At 38.2% G+C, this 18,904-nt stretch overlaps 1 protein-coding gene across 1 annotated transcript in view; it reads left to right on the forward strand.

Annotated features, from left to right (window-relative positions):
* Nucleotides 1–18,904, forward strand: part of SPAG16 (sperm associated antigen 16) — a 386,482-nt gene that overhangs the window by 186,346 nt on the left and 181,232 nt on the right. The window contains 1 exon segment of the mRNA XM_063341470.1: nt 18,647–18,832. Coding sequence (XP_063197540.1) covers nt 18,647–18,832 — 186 coding nt within the window.

The raw sequence follows: 18,904 nt of genomic DNA on the forward strand, positions 1-18,904 counted from the left end.
GATAATTTAAAAAATTCTACTGACATCAAATATATTCCTCCTCATACTTTAATAATTCCTAATGCCAGTCTTAGATTTATTTTTATTTCTATGAAAAGAAACAGGAATTATCTATTATGCCATTTTGTTTAATGTACTGACTTCCAAGTATTGATGCAATAGTTATTTGGTGAAACTAGGGAGACTTCCAGATCAAACAGTTACTGCTTAAGTTATGATTCCAGGATTTATAAAATGGTGCTACATCACAAAAGCTAATGTTTGTTAGCTTTAGTTAAATACAGTAGTGTTTGTCTGTATTTAAGCTGTAATTTAACATTATGTTGTGTGATTTGACTGTGCTACTGGATGCTGTTTCTAATTAGAGACCCTCACATACACTTATGGGGCTCTTCGAAAAATCTGCCAGCAGGAAGAAAGGTTTGGAGTCAGTGATTTTAAAGTGTTGAGTTTTGTTACCACCCATCCCTTAGAGCCACTGCCCAGGCTGGGTCAACAGCCATGTTAAGGTAACACCATACAAGTTAATCCACTCAGGTCCAAAGGAAGTTCTTCGAGATGTCGAGGAAGGAACAGGCTGAGAATTCGGCTCCATCAGGAGCCCTTTCAAATTCAATTATGGAAAAGTTTCAGCTGTGATGTGCTCAGGTACCCTCCTGTTTATTGTGCTCCAGATTGCTTTTCCGGTGGCGCTAGAGAATTGTGTGTGTTTTCATGGGATTACTGCCCAATCCCAAAGCAGGCCCTGGACCTCCCAGATAACAACTCACTGTGTAGGCACTCTGCAATTGTGCTTCCAGTTCGTTGTCTACTTCTAGAAGAGTTAGGAGGGCTGAGCACATGCTACTTGCTGCCCCAGGAGGTTTCACAGGGGTCATTGATAAGAGAAGGGCTGTATTCAAACAAAGAGTAAGACTGGTCAGCCAAACTGCTGTGTAATGCTAAGAGAGCAAGGGAGGAGGAGAAATTAAAATTCACCCTTTTTGTCTGGCCACTGAGCCAACCAGACTTATGGTCCTCTCAATGATAAGATCTCAGATATTACTGTTAATATCCAAGATCACTGTGATCTTCATAAACAGTGATCTTCAGAAGAACTTTTTCTGCTAGTTTTTAAGTCATAAATGCTGACTTTCATATTATACATTAAAGAAGGCTGAGACTTAAAAGCCACTAACTCCACTCTAAGCATTAACATAAGAAAGAGTTGTAAAATTCATGTTAATCACAAAGGTCTCTGTTGGCTATCAGTGAATAGAATTATTCTGATTTGTGCCTTCAAATACAGGCTTTAAAACCTAATCCAGGGTTCACTGCAGAAACAGATGTTTTTTATTTATCCTTTTATTGCTGTTGATAGCTATTAAAGAAATGCAAGATAGTCTGGTACATTTTACTTAGGACTTTTGAACGGCATTTGTATTGCGAAGGCATAATGACTTAATTTCTTAGAGAATCTTGGATTCTTATATAATTCAACAAAGCCTTCAGTTACCAGATTACATATTAAAATTGACAATGGTTAGAAACTTCTTTTGAGTGGCACGATTAATTTTCAGTCATCTAAGTGGCTTTATGTAACACATCGTATTTAGTAGACTAGACATTTAAGATGTTTTGTCAAACCGAGCTTATACAGGAAGTCGAAAGACAAAAAATTGCATTCATTTGTTCTGTTTCAGAAGGCTTTCAGTTAGTTCCACAGCGTACAGTATTAACTGTGTATTTCGTGTTTTCAAGTAAAGCAAAATTTTAATTTCAAAAGTAGCTTTGTTTATTTCAAAATCTTTGGCAAGCTTCCTACTTTTGCGACAAGGAAGCAGTCTTTGCATAATATCATTCCCTCTCAGGCCCACAAAGCCTACTATTTTTACTTCACAAACATGTTTGTGTGGGTGGGCATTAAATTTCCTTTGGGATTCTCAATCTCATTATTTTTATCAATAAAAAGTCTGTGCTGGACAAAGGAATAAATCACATATAAATGAAATATGAGAGATTACATGAGAAGCTCAGCTTTTGCTTAGTCTAATCCAATATCTTTGGCCAAACGTCTCAATGTCAAAGGCTTTATAAGTATTCTACAGGATCAGTCTGGCAAAGCGAAATCAATAACCAGGTAATGGATTTGATTAAAACTTTTCCCCTTCCACCCACTCCCACAAGCCAAATGTTTCTACCCATACTAATCTCTTCTGGCACGTGTAACTGTTGGTTATTCTGTGTAGAGTTTGGGGATATATATCTAAAAAATGTTTTATATCATTTCCGAGGTCTGTGTTAACTATTGGCGAGTATGTATTTTAAGAAAAAGCAATGTATGTATCTCATAGTATTTTTCTTTAGAGAGATCAGTTCTGCAATGTGCTTTTGGAAAATATGGGATGATAATAATTGTAACTTTGCTACACGTTTAGATCCTGTTTTGTTGTGCAGAAGTTGCCTTCTTTTTTTCTGCTGCTCCTGCCATGCTGAGGAGCTTTTTCTTACACAGTCCGGGGTACGCAGCAGATGTCCATAATTCTGGAGAGTTGCTTTGTTGCCAAATCTTCAGGTGTTTCCATCACACCAGTCCTTCTGGTCTTCTGTCTTTGAAATGGTTGTATTGGCAGACCATGGGCCATCTGTAACATTTGACTTCAGAAACAGAAAGTAATAATTAGGCTGTTAGTGTTCTCCGAGGATGTTACCTCTGCTTTAGAGAAGTAGTTTTCCATACCAAAAGGAAGAAAAAAATAAAATTACTATTGCATACATTTTGAAGTTGAGTCACAGCTGCTTTAGTTTTAGAAATTTGGTTGGACTTTGGACCAGTTTTTCTCTTTTCAAATATATCCTTCAGTTACCAGAACTTGAACCAGTCCTTGAAAGCTATTCTGAACTAGAAATACTGTGCAGGACAAAATGCAACTTCTTTCTTTTATATCAGGAACATTAAGAGTATCATTATATTGATTTTAAAAAGCAAACAGTCTGCAGTTCCACAGTGTGGTTACTGAACAGGCTTCACTTTTCATGCAGAATGACCATGCTCTAATGAAAAACTACCTTTGGCTTCTATTTCTTACTTGGTGGAAATATTGACCACTCAAAGTTAGAGTGATTCACTAATAATATCTCCATTACAATAATTCAGCAAACAGCAGGAGAGAGAAATGTTGATGACAGTTGAAGAGGGGAAAAGGAGGAAACTGGCTGACAGAAGAAGCAGTCCTCCTATCGAGCAATTCAAATGTATATTTGAAATAATTACAGGCAGAAAATATATTGTAATAAAATGCTGCCCTTCGATGAAACTGCTCTGTAGTTAGTTTCACAGGTAGCTTTACACACTCATTGAATTTCAAAACCAGTGATTGAAAACCTATTGAAGTTTTTAGTAAAACTAATAAATAGTAGGAAACCTTTCCAATATTTAAGATATACCATGACATCTTATTTTGAAGACCAAGGATTTTATCTCATAGCTATTTTGTGGATTGTCTTGTTAGGTGTTTTCTGCTGGCTAACATGTCTGGCTCAGATTTTTAAATCTGCCCTTGTGCAGTGGGAGCTGGTTAAAAGGTGTCTGGAGTCTGGTGGTGGTGTCTTAAGTGCTCTGCTGTAGCCTCCAAGGCATTATTGTAACTGAAATGGACTAAGGTGTCTTGCATTTTAGAAATTTATGGTAGGATGCTGCTTACACCGATTGTTTTTTCTGGTTTTTGTTTCTTATGTGTTGCTAAGGAGTTGCAGTTGTAAACATCGTGAAAAGTGTAATTGGTTTCTTCATTTGTTTGTATGTTTTCTGTCTCCTGTGTGTGAGTTTTCTTTGGTGTGGATACATAATGAGAAACTTCATTTCCCTGTGTCTTGGTGGAGGGAGAAAGGAATGTGGCTTCTGAAATGTAAGTCTTGTTTCACCAGGCATATGAGCATATGCCTGTTTCCCAGCAAGCTATCCAATGGCATGTTTTTCCAGAGTACCCCAGAGTTCAGGCTGAGTGGCAGTTTGCTTTCAGTGAAAGCAAAGACTATGCTAGGAAAGCCAATTAAAGTGTATGTGAGCGGATAAAGAAGAGAGTTCGAGGCAATCTGCTTCAAAGAGATGTTACTTATAAACCACCTAGAGAAATACCCAGAGAAACATCAGTGACGTCATCTCTGACCAGCTCTCGGTGATTGCTGGAGGGTGCTCAGTCCCCACCACCCCCTCAGCCAGATGTAACTCCAGAAGCAGTGCGTCCCACTGGCCTGCTCCGCTCGGAGCAGCTGCTGCTCTGGCAGTTGCTCGCCTGCTGGTGCCGAGTGAAGCCCCATAACTGGTTTCCTCCTGAGATGAAGACAAGGGGCCAGAGGGAAGGACTCAGCCCATGGGTCACCGGACACACGTGTCAGCAGCTTGAAAAACACAAACTGTGATAACACGAAGCCCTCATTTCTGTAACTTTGTACAGCGATACATTTGAGGAAGGATTGCATTTTCCTCACAAAGCAATACCCCTTGATTTTACTTTTCGATGTAGAAAATCTATAATTACCAGGATTTTTTTCTTAAATGTTACAAGTCTGGCCAGTCTTATGCACACACACACACGCATTCTCTCAAATGAAATTGAATCCTTGGCCACAATTTTTCAAATAATTTTCCTTGAGAAAGTGAGAGGGGGTGCCAAAGGATTGGTATGTCAACACTCAAGTTTTGGTTTTGAAACAGTTTTAATATGACAAAAGCAGATTCCATTTTGGTCAAATCAATTTAATTCAAACTCAGAATTTCTTAGGGAGTTCTTAGTTCTTACAGGGCTTCTGTGGTTTCTTTTGTCTGATCTTTACCTTGTTCATTTGATATCTTTTTTTTTTTTTTTGGATGAACTAATGCCATTTTTATTGACTAATTTGTTGCCCCTCCATCACAAATACGAAACGGCTCTTTAAAGCCCCTTTCAAAAGACCTCAGTCTTCATACCCATAGTATGAAGTATTTGACCTTGGATACATTTGAACTCCTAATGGGAATAGAAAGAGAGCTAGTCTTTGTATAGTATTATTTAAATTATTATTTAGCTATCTTATCTTTATAATGTCATTTAAATTTTATGCTTGTCTATGAGATAAATAGTTTTCAAATGTACTGAATGCTTTGTTTACATAGATATAATCTCATTATTCTTAAATGATTGTCTTGTGTTGCTACACTTTGTCATTATCTGAATTTTAGACCTGAAACCAGCCATATTTATATTGGGAACATTAAACCAATCTAATCATATTGGTTGAAAAAGCATAGTGATTGTCTTTATGGGTTTCACAAAACAGGTGTCAAGTTTAATCATTCTCTTTGCAACAAAAGTTTATCCAGTTATTCAAATTCAGTAATATTTTGATGTGATTGTTTTGACTTTTAGAAATTAAGAGGAAAGTTACTGTTCAGCTGTGTGGGTAATTAGATCTGGTGTTTACTTGAAAGAAAGAAAACAATTTCTATACCATAACCACTTTGATAGAGAAAGGGAGGAGGGATATGCAGTTGAAATCTCTTTATGGAGTACCAATAAAATGGTATACTTCTAAACCTATTAGTTCAGCTTCAGTGAAGCAATGAATATGTTCTGTGAAAGTTTTGCAGAAATTTGCCTACTCATCATAGAATTCTTGGGTTTCTTTTCCTACACCTCACCCTCATTTTCAGTGTCTGCCATTCCTGGTACAGCTGCTGCCAGGAAGTCACCAGAAGCAATTCAGTTTTGCAGATCTTCAATTTATTTATTTAAGTTGTGAGGAAAAGGTGTTGTTTGCTGGTGTTGGCTTCAAATTTTGGGTAGTTTAGGTTTTCTTCTAGCTTCATCGGCATCCCTGTTTGAGGATGAAGAGTTGGAATTATAGAGCGCTGGCTGCCTCCTCACTTGCGTTGGTCTCAGTTTACTGCTCTGATCCTGCGTTTCTGCTAACATGTTACTCTCGTTCTATGCAGAGTTGTTATACACATCAAAACACCTCTCTCAATAGAATCTCTTGTGTTATGTTTCTTTGTGTGCAATTATAATCTTGATGCCTTTAACATTCTTGGTTCATTATTGTTTTCTTCCGTGCAATAAAGGCAATTGTTTTTTCCCTAGAGTCTGCTGCAAGGGTTCTAGTGGAGTAGCTAAGGAGATATCCATGTTTGTTATATTGTTAAAATGTGTGTTTCCTAAAGTGTAGCTGTTAAAATAACAAACATTAGTGTTTGAGTTGACTAGAGAATGGCAATTCAATTGAGGCAATGTCTAAGACATTTGAATTGGAAATAAACCCCAAATATTCAGAGTGTTTACAAAAATTGAATTGCACTGAAATGTCTCTTTTCAAGGTAGGAGGCTTAGCTTTTATATAAATATTGCTTTGATATTTTTAAAAAAGATTTTAGAAGGGGAGGGTGCTTTTTTATCAGTGTGACAGACTTTTTTTGGTTTCATCTCTGGCTTGAAGTATTTAGGCAGATGTTCAAATCCTTGTGTTGCTTGATGCTGCAGGTTTTTGCTGTGCCCGTGCCACTGCTGCGGCTAGCTGCTGTGGAAGGGGAGGATCCCGAGCCTTTCCTCCTCGGTCTGTATCCAGCCACTCGCTACCAGTCCCTGGACTTGGAGAGCTCTGGTGCACAGTGAGGCCGTTTGGAGAACTAAACTGCCAGGAAACTTAATTTCCATTTTTTCTGCAGGATTAATTTTCTGCTAATATAATGCTAATGAGGGGAATGTGTGTCTGAGGAATGCAGCGTGAAACCTTATCCTAGTCACAATGATCTATCCGTGATGAAAAATAGTGTTCTGAATTAGATGGAGGAAAAACGTGATTACCAGTTGGTCATGTTTGAAGTCGGGACCTTTCCTTTCATACAGTAGTATCAGTGTCCTTCATTTATTTTGTCTTGCCAAAGATGATCTAACCAGTACAATTCAGTAGATGTTGGAACGATGAGTGCTTACTGGTTGGCGATGCATGATGTTTAATTAGATGTTTTAGCTCAAATATACAAGGTTCATCCTCGCAAGGATTTAAATATGGTTGTTTTATTCCTGGATGCTATTTAATTCCATTGTATATCTGCGTATATCTGCAGCATTTCCTAATGTGTTGCTTTTATATTTAATATGTGGGGCTTTTTAGTAGACCCTGTGGAATTTATGCCCTAACCTTTGGGTAGTACATTTTGGGATCAGTGCATGGAGATCTGGGATTTCCTGGCATGAATCTTGTTTCAAGGACTAGACCTTACTTTACTGCTTTCAGTCATTAGCATGCAATAAGGTCTAATGGCTGAAGTAAGGAAAATTTGTCTTGAGTACAGACTCCAGATATGAATTATCCCACTGTCATTTATTTGTTGTATTTATGTATTTTCCCTCAAGCTGTATCATTGCAGGAATTTGGGTAACTTTGTGTACCAAAGAGTTGCAGTGGCACAAGTAGCAGGGGGAGCTGACTAACTGTGAATGAGCGTTGGGACTTGTTTGGCTGTTGAAGGACGTGGTGTGGAACCACGTTCTTAGCTTCTTGTAACTTTTCTTTGCGTTTGAGTAGTGTGTATATAAAATGAATGGGGAACAGAAAGAAAGAAGGTTACAGTATATGTGTCCACAGTTTAGATCAGCTTTGAGAGTTGTTGGGTTTGAGGCTTTGTTTTTTTGTTTTTCCCCTTTCTTGAGCAATCAGGTGTTAGATTGCATGGCCTCATGAATGGAAATTCAGTTTTCATACAAAGCCTTTACATGAAAGGATGGAAGATTATATTACTTTTGGTATGCTGCTTTCTCTTATACCAACCCAGGATTCTGTTCGTGTTCAGCATTTCCATTCCTCCTCCACTCTCAGACTTCAATTTGTTATCGGTCACTGTCTCCATTAACTAATTCCCTGCCTTTAGTTAAGTTTGTATCCTCAGGGCATGGCTTAGTAAGGTCTTCAGTTGCCCAAATGCAAACACTTGGCTAGTGCACTGTCCTGTGTGTTTTCTTGGGCTTCACTGTCGAGATCATTACACGGCGTGGGTTAAATATTCTTCCGGGTGCCTGGGAAATGTTCAAATCCCAATGCAGAACTTTTCACAGGCTGTGAAATCTCTGTGCACTCACTGAACTCTCTATGCATATGAATATGCAGCTTAAAAATGGTGCTTTGTACAAACATGCAAATGGGATTAATGGCTGTGGTTCATTACTGGCTATTGACTGAGATTAGACATCACTGGACAACCATTTGGGGGATGATAATGGATTTGAAATGACTGATCCACAACTTTGCGTTTCAGAGGAACTGTGACATAGGATTATCATTGTTAATATAGGTCATAAATCTGTTCCGTATGTGGAATTCATGTATCTGAACTCCTTCCAAACCACATTTTTCTCTACTTCAACAGCCCTTCATTAAAATTTGAGGGTTTGGAATCACTCCAGTGGAGGAAAAACAACACACGCTGGACGGGATGGGTGTTGAGATTAAGTATCATACATTATTAGCACGCAATTTAATGTAAGTTATGGATATTGATTGGTACTATGCATGATTTTATGTGACCTAAATACACTAATTTATCTTAAAAATATAATGGTTTATAGGGAGAGTTTAACTTAAATTGTCATTGTTTGAGGGACAATATTGGAATGGTATAGAATAGATACCATTTCTGAAAAATACGGAAGCTTTGCAGCGTTTACTCATTACATTTAATTTCAGGCAAAATAATTATTCCTTGTGAAGTTAATGGAGGAAGAATTACTTGGCAATATCCTAAAGCGAGAGTGGACAACTGGACCCAGAAACAGTGTTTGCCTTCAGCAAAAGCAGCCCTCCTAATTGTTGGAGATCTCACTAGCTAGGCTCCTACGAGCTCCCTGCTTCAAATAGGATGCCCAAATGCTCCTTGGTAAATAGATGTAGAATTTTGATGTGGAATGCTGGACATGCACTGGCAGAAAGCTTTTAGAAGAGACATTTTTTATTTAATTTTTTAAAAAAACATATTTTTTGGTTAAAAAGGTAATTATTCATCAGTCTTTAAACCTTGCATAGAGCCCTGCATTGTCTAATGCCTGCTGTCCTGCTGGCATGCATTTTGCTATATCTAATCTCCAACTAGTTTATCTTTTGTCTTTTCATTTTTATTCCATACTTGGCATGCTTCCAAAGCATCCTAAAAGGCAATTTTGCATGTGCTAAAAACTGCCTTCTACCAGGTGCCCAAATTATTTTAAAATCTCATTTAACCACTTTTAATTACATGACATTGAAAGACAGCTGACTCATTTTTTTTATACTTCCAAAAGCCTAGCCTGTAGCGAATATTAACACTCAGTATGTTTGCTGGGGTACTGAGCCAATCTTAGCAAGCTAATGGATTTGAATGTAGCAGGCCTGACTGTGGTCTGTATAGATTGTAACCTGAATTGGAGCAATCTGCTACCTTGTGGACATAACAACAAAAAAATCATCATAACGATCCAGAATGCAGAACCGTAGGCTGTCTTTAGAGCAGGCCAAAACCTTGAAATAAAGGAGTAATTGTGCACGGGGACAGAGAGAAGCTGGTAAGAGCAGTGGGAAAGGAGCCAAGTGAAACAGGATATTTCGGTGTGTGTATGGCTAGATATGCCAGCCTCTGACATCCGTACTTGGTTCAGAAAGGGAAATGCTTTAAAACATGGAGGACTTGTTAGGTTGAAACTTGTTTATGAATGATTTGAATTCATTGTCGGAAAATTCATTTATACCATACTGGGACTCTTTTTAGTAGTAGGAGCATGTTATATTTAAATTATTGCAGATATGAAATTGTCACTTTTGAAGTGTAATGTAGCCTCAAGGAAGTTTTAATAAAGAAGGCGAGCTTCATTAAAACAAAAAATTACTACTTTTATGATGCCTGGTATCAGTGTCTGTCTCATCTAGAAGCAGCGACAAGTGGTGCTATGCCAAAAGAATGCTTTATGGTTTTTCCCTTGATGTCGCACCCAGCTGTCAGCCAGGTAGAATGGCAGGGGGAAACAGTTATGCTGTCTTGGGTCAATATATAAGCATGAAATATGATAAAAAGATCTAGCTATTAGGTAATGTAGAATGAAATAGTACCTTGAGTTTTGCACTTGGCATACTATGCATTGACAGTTTCCTGAAGATTTCCAGCCGATAGCCTTGTGTCACAGATTTTTGCAGGATGGTTGCATTTTTCTTAGACGTAACGTCATGGACCAACGTACTGTTCACCATCTGCTGGTTACTGCCGTGCTTCCTGGCTTTGAAACTTCCTTATTGGTTGATAGAATGTCAGTTTATGATTGATTTTTGCATTTTTGAAATTTAATTCTTTTTATTCCTCAGCTTTGATGATAAATGAGGAAAAGAAAAGGTATTTTTGTATTTCTGCTGCTGAGTATTCTGGCATTCACCTTCTGTATAAATGACATTTTATGTCTATTAATAAAACAGGAGTAAAATTGGGCTTAAGATTATTCTGAAGGATGAAACATATTACAATTACTACGTAAGATGTGTCTTAGACACATAGTCCATGAGGATAATGAAAGCAACATGCAAAATGAGCCGTAGATATCAAAAAACCTAGGGGTTTTAATAAGAAGTGTCACTGTAAATAATTAATGTGACTTAGAGTTCCAGTAACAAAAGTACTGAACTATATCTCAAGTCTGTTTCAAGGTTACAAAATCTATTAGAAACAAAATCTTTGCTGCTAAGTGTCTGGTTTAAATACAGACTAAGAACACGAGACTCCTGTCCCCAACAGCGAGTATCAGGGGATGCCTAGGAATGGATAAGAATAGGAAAGGCATTTGTGAGGTTGTGTCTTAGTCCCCTCCTGGACTCTACTTCTTATTTCAAAGGCACTTGAGCCAGATGCAGTTTCCGTGTAATCCTTGATGTATTCCTCTTCCAGAATTTTGTCCCATTTTCCTTTGTACCCACAAGGAGTTGGATCCACACCGTCCTTTATCAAGGCACTGTGCAAGTCTCCTGCCTGGTGTGGAAAAAATCACCTGTTGTCTTTTCAGTATTTTTTGTTTTTTGAACTTTTAAATAACATGTTGACCCCAGTCTTTTTTAAATTCAGCCTGATTTTCACCTTCTCTGGTGAGAAGAAAATGAGGGGCTATGACAAAAACACACCATGATAAAATAGGACAATAAAGAAGAGTTCCGATGACTGCACAGCTGATGTTTGGTATTTTCATCCCTTATGTTGGTTTTAGTATCAAATGGGAAAGAGGGTGTTTAAATACAGCTCTCATAGCCAAAGGTGGGACCCTATTGGTAGGTATATACTTTCCTAAGTGTAACTGTCGGGATCACTGTTTTTAACCTTGTTTCCAAGGAAAATGAAGCTTACAAGGATGTGCTCCCCCCCGCCCCTTTCCTATGCTGCTTCTGCGCGTGTTCCTTACACCCTCTCTGATGCTCTCTAGTAACTTTTAACCTGCAGGCTAATTCTGACAAAACTTGGAAGACAGAAGTCCAAAGGATCAATCAATTCCTGATATATTTATTTAATCAACAGCTAAAATGATGGGGCAAAGAGGCAAAAGATACTTCTGTAGGCATTCAGGCTTCATTAGTTCTGCTTTTCACGGAATAACTCATTTTTTCTAGACATTTCCTTTATTTTTCTTTCCTCTTTGGCCTAGCATAAAATGTCAGTAAAATTAAAGTAATCTTAAACAGTATTTGCAGTTCTTCCCTTGGGCTTTGCTGTGCTTAAGGTCTACCTGTGCTGATATTGCAAATACTATAGTAGCTTTTAGAATTTTGCTTTAGAATAATTGCATGAATAGAAGTAAATAAAAGAGACGTCATTTTTCCAATTAAGTAACTGGAATATTGATTGTAAAGTGTTTTTTCAATTGCCATGGTAAAAGACTATTAATCCTTTAATGTTTTAGACTGTGTGTTCAAAATTTGTTGTTGAGTTGCTGATGCTTATGTTGTATGGTAAAGTTCCAGTCAGGTGCCACCTGTTGCTGCAGCTCTCTTAAGACACGAAACTTTTAACGCAAGTTGTATTTGTTTTAGCGTGTTCCTTTGAGAACCATTATTTGACAGTGATGTGTGTAAGGCTTTGCCTTTTGATTTAGACAGTAATTGTCTCAGGAAAGGAGCCGTATCGTAGTTTTTCTGCAGAACACCGGGCATGTCCACAGGACTGCATAAATAATACATACAAATGCCAGTAGCACAGATGTTGCTCCATTCACTTAATGTCATGTAGAATACAGTAACAAAATTGTTGTCTGGTTCCCAGTATTGTCCCTGGCAACTGCTAAAAATAATATTCCTGCGAATAACTCTTTACGATGTGGTGGACAGAGAAGTTTGCCTTACTCTTATTTACCAAATAAACTGTAGAGCAAGATGTTCTCTCTCCCCACCAGCATTCAGAACAAAGCTGACCAAGAATGCTTAGTGGTTATGAAGAGGTATTCCTCCGCTCGGTGGTATGAGAGATTGAAAGAGGGATGTCCTAGGCAGCTAGATCTAATGATACAAATATATTTATTTTGGTTGATACAAAATGACAATCCTTGTAAATTTGGAAGGATGGGAACTGTGGTTCTGCTTGACAGCTGATGTTGTGAAGCAGAATAGCTTCCTAGCTCTCTGTTCCACGTCATCTTCAGAGGTAACCTGAGTAATCCCCCTGGAGTAGCTTGAGGTTCAGATCCAAGTCCATCGTCCAGAAACATTTGAACAAGGTGCAGTATTTGAAGCTGCTTTGACGGTTGATATTATGTTTGCTGTGTTTACAGGGCAACACTGTCAGTGTAGCTATTGCCTCCATTTGACTGGTTATCCAGAAAGGTAGTCGCCTGAAATGTTGTAGAATAACTATGCCAAAGGCTCATGTTGTCATTGAATATGACAATTAATTATTGATAAGTCTACAACTCAGTAAGTATTAATGCAGAGGCATCTTGTAGTGAGAACAGTGAAGCTGGAAGAAGGGGGAATATATAATGAAAGGAAATGTGTGTGTTTAGAATCACTGAATTTTTCAGAGTTGGAAGGGACCTCTAGAGATCATCTAGTCCAACTCCCCTGCTAAAGCAGGATTGCCCAGAGCACATGACTCAGGGCTGCATCCAGGCGGGTCTTGAAAGTCTCCAGAGAAGGAGACCCCACAACCTCCCTGGGCAGCCTGTTCCGGTGCTCTGTCACCCTCACCGTAAAGAAGTTTCTTCTCATATTTGATCGGAACTTCCTATGTTCCAGCTTGTGCCTGTTACCCCTTGTCCTGTTACTGGGAACCACTGAAAAGAGTCTGGCTCCATCCTCCTTAAACCCACCCTTTAGATCCTTGTAAACGTTAATAAGGTCCCCCCTCAACTTTCTCTTCTCCAGGCTAAAGAGTCCCAGCTCTCTCAGCCTTTCCTCATAAGGGAGATGCTCCAATCCCTCCATCATCTTTGTTGCCCTGCGCTGGACTCTCTCCAGTAGTTCCCTGTCTCTCTTGAACTGGGGAGCCCGGAACTGGACACAGTATTCCAGTTGTGGCCTCACCAGTGCAGAGTAGAGGGGGAGAACGACCTCCTTCGACCTACTGGCCACAGTCTTCCCTGTGCAGCCCAGAATTCCATTGGCCTTCTTGGCAACAAGGGCACACTGCTTGCTCATGGATAATTTACTGTCTACCAAGACCCCCAGATCCTTTTCTTCAGAGCTGCTTTCCAGCAGGTCCACCCCTAACAAATACTGGTGTTTGGCATTCTTCTTCCCCAGGTGCAGGACCCTACACTTGTCCTTGTTGAACCTCATTAGATTCTTCTCTGCCCAGCTCTCCAGCCTGTCTAGGTCATGCTGGATGGCAGCACAGCCCTCTGGGGTGTCAGCCACTCCACCCAGTTTGGTATCATCAGCGAATTTGCTGAGCATACACTTTGTCCCCTCGTCCAGGTCGTTGATGAACATGTTAAACAATACTGGTCCAAGTATTGACCCCTGCAGGGAGACTACGAGGGAGGAAAGATTTGTTTAGGCTTGAGAGGGTAATGCTCCATCTGCTTTTGCGGAATGCAGAATTAACATTTTCAAAGTTTTTTTCCACTGTAATTGTTTCTGGAAGGGCAGGTTTATAGCATCAATTAGGAATACCTGAAATCAGTTGAAAGGTAGAACTGTGTGTGTATTTAGTATTAAGAAAAAAGATCTATTGGTAGAGACAATGCAGGGCCCAAATACTTTGTTCTAAACTCTACAGGCATATTTTATCTCTTATAGTGCTTTGATCTGTTAGAAAGTCTTGTCAGAAAACCCCCAAAACAGACCAAGCAAAGCCATAGAAACCCAAGCGATTGGGTCCATATAGCACTGTACACGGATGTACTGCCACTTGCTTTGAAAAAAAATTACTAGCACCAAAGTTCTAGAAGTTGGCAAAGTTATTTGCATATATGTGAATGTGTTTCAAGTGGCAGAAAAAGATCGGAATTACATTGTTCTGGTCTCCTAATATGTTGTCTGGTTCTTTGATTTGGTAAAAAAGTGTTTTATTATCTGAATTAAAGATATACACAATGCACAACGACTTGGAGGTTTCTCTGTTAGTGATCAATCTTAAATTCAGATGGAGATTATGTATATAGCTGCTGATAATTAAGGCTGAGCATCTAATGTCATATTTTCATAGTTTTTAATATAAAAATCAGTCTGCATTTTGTTTGAAAATCAGTCATATGTTAGAGGGCTATGTGGGTATCATAGACTGTTAAAGTCATAGCTTAAATCATTAAAAACATCAGCTTTTCCTGATATATTTTTTTCCCACAGATAATCTTATATCATACATATAGAGCAGTAAAAAAAAATATTGCAGCTGTAGGTAACAAAACATTACCTCAGAATTTGGGGTGTTTCTTTTATCTCCCAGGACCAAAAAACGCTGCAAATCAGAAAAAGTGTGTCATTATTGATCAGCTATTAAGTAGATAGGATTCTTTTCTAAAAGCAGCATTTTGTTTTGGATGCCTGACTTGGCTTGACATAGCACTTTTTTTTGGTAATGTGTGCGTCTGGTTTGAATCCCAGTGTGTGGCGAAGATTTCATGACCACGAAGTGCAGGCCCCAGCGCTAAAACAGCTCTGCCAGCCGTCATTCCTATAAGCAGAAGTTTGTGCTTCCCAGAAGTGCTGATATGAAGTTGATACACGTGTACTTGCAGATCCTCAACTGATGCACGTCCCCTTTCTTCACTGAAGTGATGCTTTTTCTGATGCCCAGGGAAAATTAGGGAGCTTGTGTTGCAGGGGACTGGGGCACTGGGCCCCTCTGTTCCTGAGTATTTTTGCCCTTACTTCCACTGTCAGTCAGTCCCTCTAAACTTTTCCTGCACAAACGATGCTTTTGTTTTCAATCTCCTCTTCTTTCTCCGTTGATCTGTAAGGAGCGCTAAACCTCATTTGTAACTCTTTCCCTTGCCACAGATTGCCAAATTGAATCCATTTCAACTACCTTCCTGCTCATATCTGTGTTCTGAAAGATTTTCATCACTGCCTGGATGGTGTGTTCTTAAAATTCAGCCCAAGGAACCGGTTCTTCATGTAGCATTTTGGGGATCATGTATTAAAAAAATACATAAGCAATAAATCTCTTTTTGTGATTCACAACAGTGGCAGCACATACTACCCTCTGAATCAATTATAGATTTCATCAGTCCCACTTTATACCTGCTTCTGAATTTGTTTTAAAATAGCTCTTATTTCATAAATGTATAAGGGGTATGATAATTTGTCATTTTGCTAACTTTATCTGTCTCCGTAAGTGAGATCCAGCTTGAGTTATTAAAAGTACAAGTGTTTCATTAATAAAAGCACATTTAATCCTAGCAGCTTGACAAAATTAGGGTCTCTTTTGAACCCTTCCTCAGGCTTCAAGCCTTTATGCTTTAGTATAGCGAAAAAAGCTTCAAAATTATTCCTGTGCAATGTTAAAATTTTTGAGAGATTAATCTCTCAAAGCTTTGTCTTAGGCATGGGGGTGTAACTGCTTTAATGAGGATTATAATGATATTTTCACAAAAAATAGCGATCTGAACCATGAGTGTTAAAAATAGTCAAAAGTTTAGGCAGGTGATATTTCATAATGGCAAGTTCCCCCTTAAGATCTATCAGGTAAATGATGCACATATTTCAAGCTCTCTTAGTACGTACTTTTACAGAACATTCTGGTGGACATCTATTGGAAAAGGAGAAAAGGAAGAATATTTTAAAAGTCTGACACCCTACCCCACCCCCACCCCACGACCTTTTTTAATTTTCGATGAACTAAATATCTCTGAGTATATTCTTAGGATGGAGTTTCACAGTAGTGCTTTTGGTATCAACCCTTGAGCTGTTTTCAGTTCCCACAGTTTTATATCCAGAGATTTGGAAGAAGGATTTTTACTGCCTGTGACAGCACATTTTCCATTATTCAAATAAAAACAGAGTTTATTGGATCCTAAAGGCAAGATATTCTTATTGATGTTGGTGAGATAACACCAGAAGTTTGTCTGAAAACCCAAGGTTAAAATAGTTTTGGCCTGTATTTTTGTGTATTATCCCCAAACGTTTTTCCTCTGGTTTTTTTAGTAAACAAAATGGAAAACCTCCATTATTCCTGGTATAATTTGGGAAGCCTGCATTCACTTTTTTCAGTATTTTGAAAGAGTTTGAAATGAAGGGGCTGTAGATCAGTTGAGCTGACTTCTATACTAGGAAAGCTGGTAAAATTCATATTAAGAAGCAAAAATACAGGATACACGGATACATTTGTTATACTGAAGCATTCGCAGGTGTCAGCATGGCTTGGGAAATGACATCTCAGAAATCTGTTAGAGTTCTCTGAAGGTCTTGCTGAGCATTTGATCAAAGAAGATTCGTAAATTTGGTATACTCGCGTTTTCAGTAAATTCTTCTTAAGGTCATTTGGCAAAAACTCTCAAAGAAACAAAACTGTCCTGAAGAAAAAGGAAATTTATCTTGTGAATTTAAAAAATGGTGAAATGATAGGAATGTCACTTTCAGAACGAAGAAATTATTTAAGTCCCCTAGGGATCCGTGCTGGGACCTAAGTTATTAAGATGATCTTGGAAGCTGGGGAAGACAATGAGGTGAGTGAGTTTGCTGATCATAATAATTAGTCGGGGCAGTAAAAATGAAGGTAGCATGTGAAGAATTACAGGAAAAGAATTCCAGTCACAACAGTTGACTCGACAGTAAAGTAGCAGATGAAAGTCAGTGTCGATGAATGTAAAGTAACACACATGAGAAAAAATGGTCCTAATTATGCGTAGGTAATAACGGGCATAAACTAGTTGTTAGCGCTCGGGAAAGAAATATTGGAGCCACTGTGGTCAGTTTTTTTAAAAATCTTTATGTAGTAGTGCTCAAAATGCTAATCAAATGAAAAAAAAACACAGAATAAACCAGAAAACACCACTGTGCCATTGTATACCTCCATTGGGTACCTGTTTCTTCAGTAGTCGTGTTCCAGCTCAAAAGGTGCTCAGAAAGGTGGTAAATGTGATCAAAGAGATGAAATGACGTCTGTGTGAAGAATGAGTCAATAGAGTAGGAGCCTTCAGCTTTGCAGGTAAAATATGATATAATAGGGAACCAATAATATCACAGTTGGTTTAAAGAAGACAAATGTATAGTTTACTTTTAATCACAGCATTAGAATTAGAAGCATCAAATGAAATGAAGTAAGGTATTTAACACCCCAAAATAGTTTTTCACACAATGCATATTAAATTTGGGAATTCATTGACACAAGAGATTGTGGGTGCCAAAGGTTTGCATATGTTCAAAAATTAATTATTCATGGAGGGAAATCTCCGTGGATGCTTGTTAAGTACAAAGCTTCTGTCTCAAAGAAAACCTGAGCCACAGGCTAGGTCTGGGAGAGTTTAATAGGAGAATCACTCTGCATACTTTTTCTTCTTATTTTCTTTTTATTAAGAAACCCCTACTGTATAACATGAGACTGAACCAGGTGGACTTTTAGTCTGAAGCTGTATGTCTATAGTTAAATGAAATAGAACTACAGTAGTTTATGTCTGAATATTTGGCCACAAAGTCTGAGTTAACTTTGTATTTTTCATTTATGTAACATATTGATGACCCCAAGAGATAGTGAATGTGTTAAAGTGTTTATACTGAGCGGAAGAGACAAGACTGTGGTGCTTAAATAATAACTTATATGTAGAAAATGATATGGATTTGTGAAATAAGAAAATATTTTTCCCTGAAGCTATTTTATTCTATTTTGAAAGCAGTTCTCTGGGCTGAAGTTATTTTACTGATAAACTCATAAATAGACTACAAAAAGTAAGAATGTAATTTTGGAACCCATATTTACTTTCCCATGGAAGATAGCTACTTGATATCTCCTTTTCTTTTCTTTTGATAGCGTATTTAATACATGACCACTTCATCTATGATGTGTCGGAAAACTGTGTAATGTAAAAATATGAATGTTTTAAAACATAATTTTTTGTTCATATGGATTTTAATGTAAAACCAACAATTGCTATTTAACCTGTCTCCCTAAACATAGTTAAATTATTTTGCTCTGTACTTTGAAAAATCTGCACCTAAATCCTTGCTACAAACTATTCGTTCTTTTTATTCCTCATAACAGTGGAACCCAGCTGGTCACTTCAAGTGGGGATACAACAGTGCGAATATGGGACTTTTCAAAATGTGGTTGGATTCTGACTTCCGAAGGATGTGGCCACGCTGTGTGGGACTGCTCATGGCGTTCATGTAGTGATTTTGTGGCTTCTGCCTCCATGGACAAGACAAGTGAAATATGGGATGTTAACAGGTATGGCGTTACTGGAGATTCTTTATTAGCTGATTGATAGCTTTACTTAATAACTGCTGGTTTATGTTTTAG

Source organism: Chroicocephalus ridibundus, chromosome 7 (genome assembly GCF_963924245.1).
Source record: "Chroicocephalus ridibundus chromosome 7, bChrRid1.1, whole genome shotgun sequence".
In the NCBI taxonomy this organism is placed as follows: domain Eukaryota; kingdom Metazoa; phylum Chordata; class Aves; order Charadriiformes; family Laridae; genus Chroicocephalus; species Chroicocephalus ridibundus.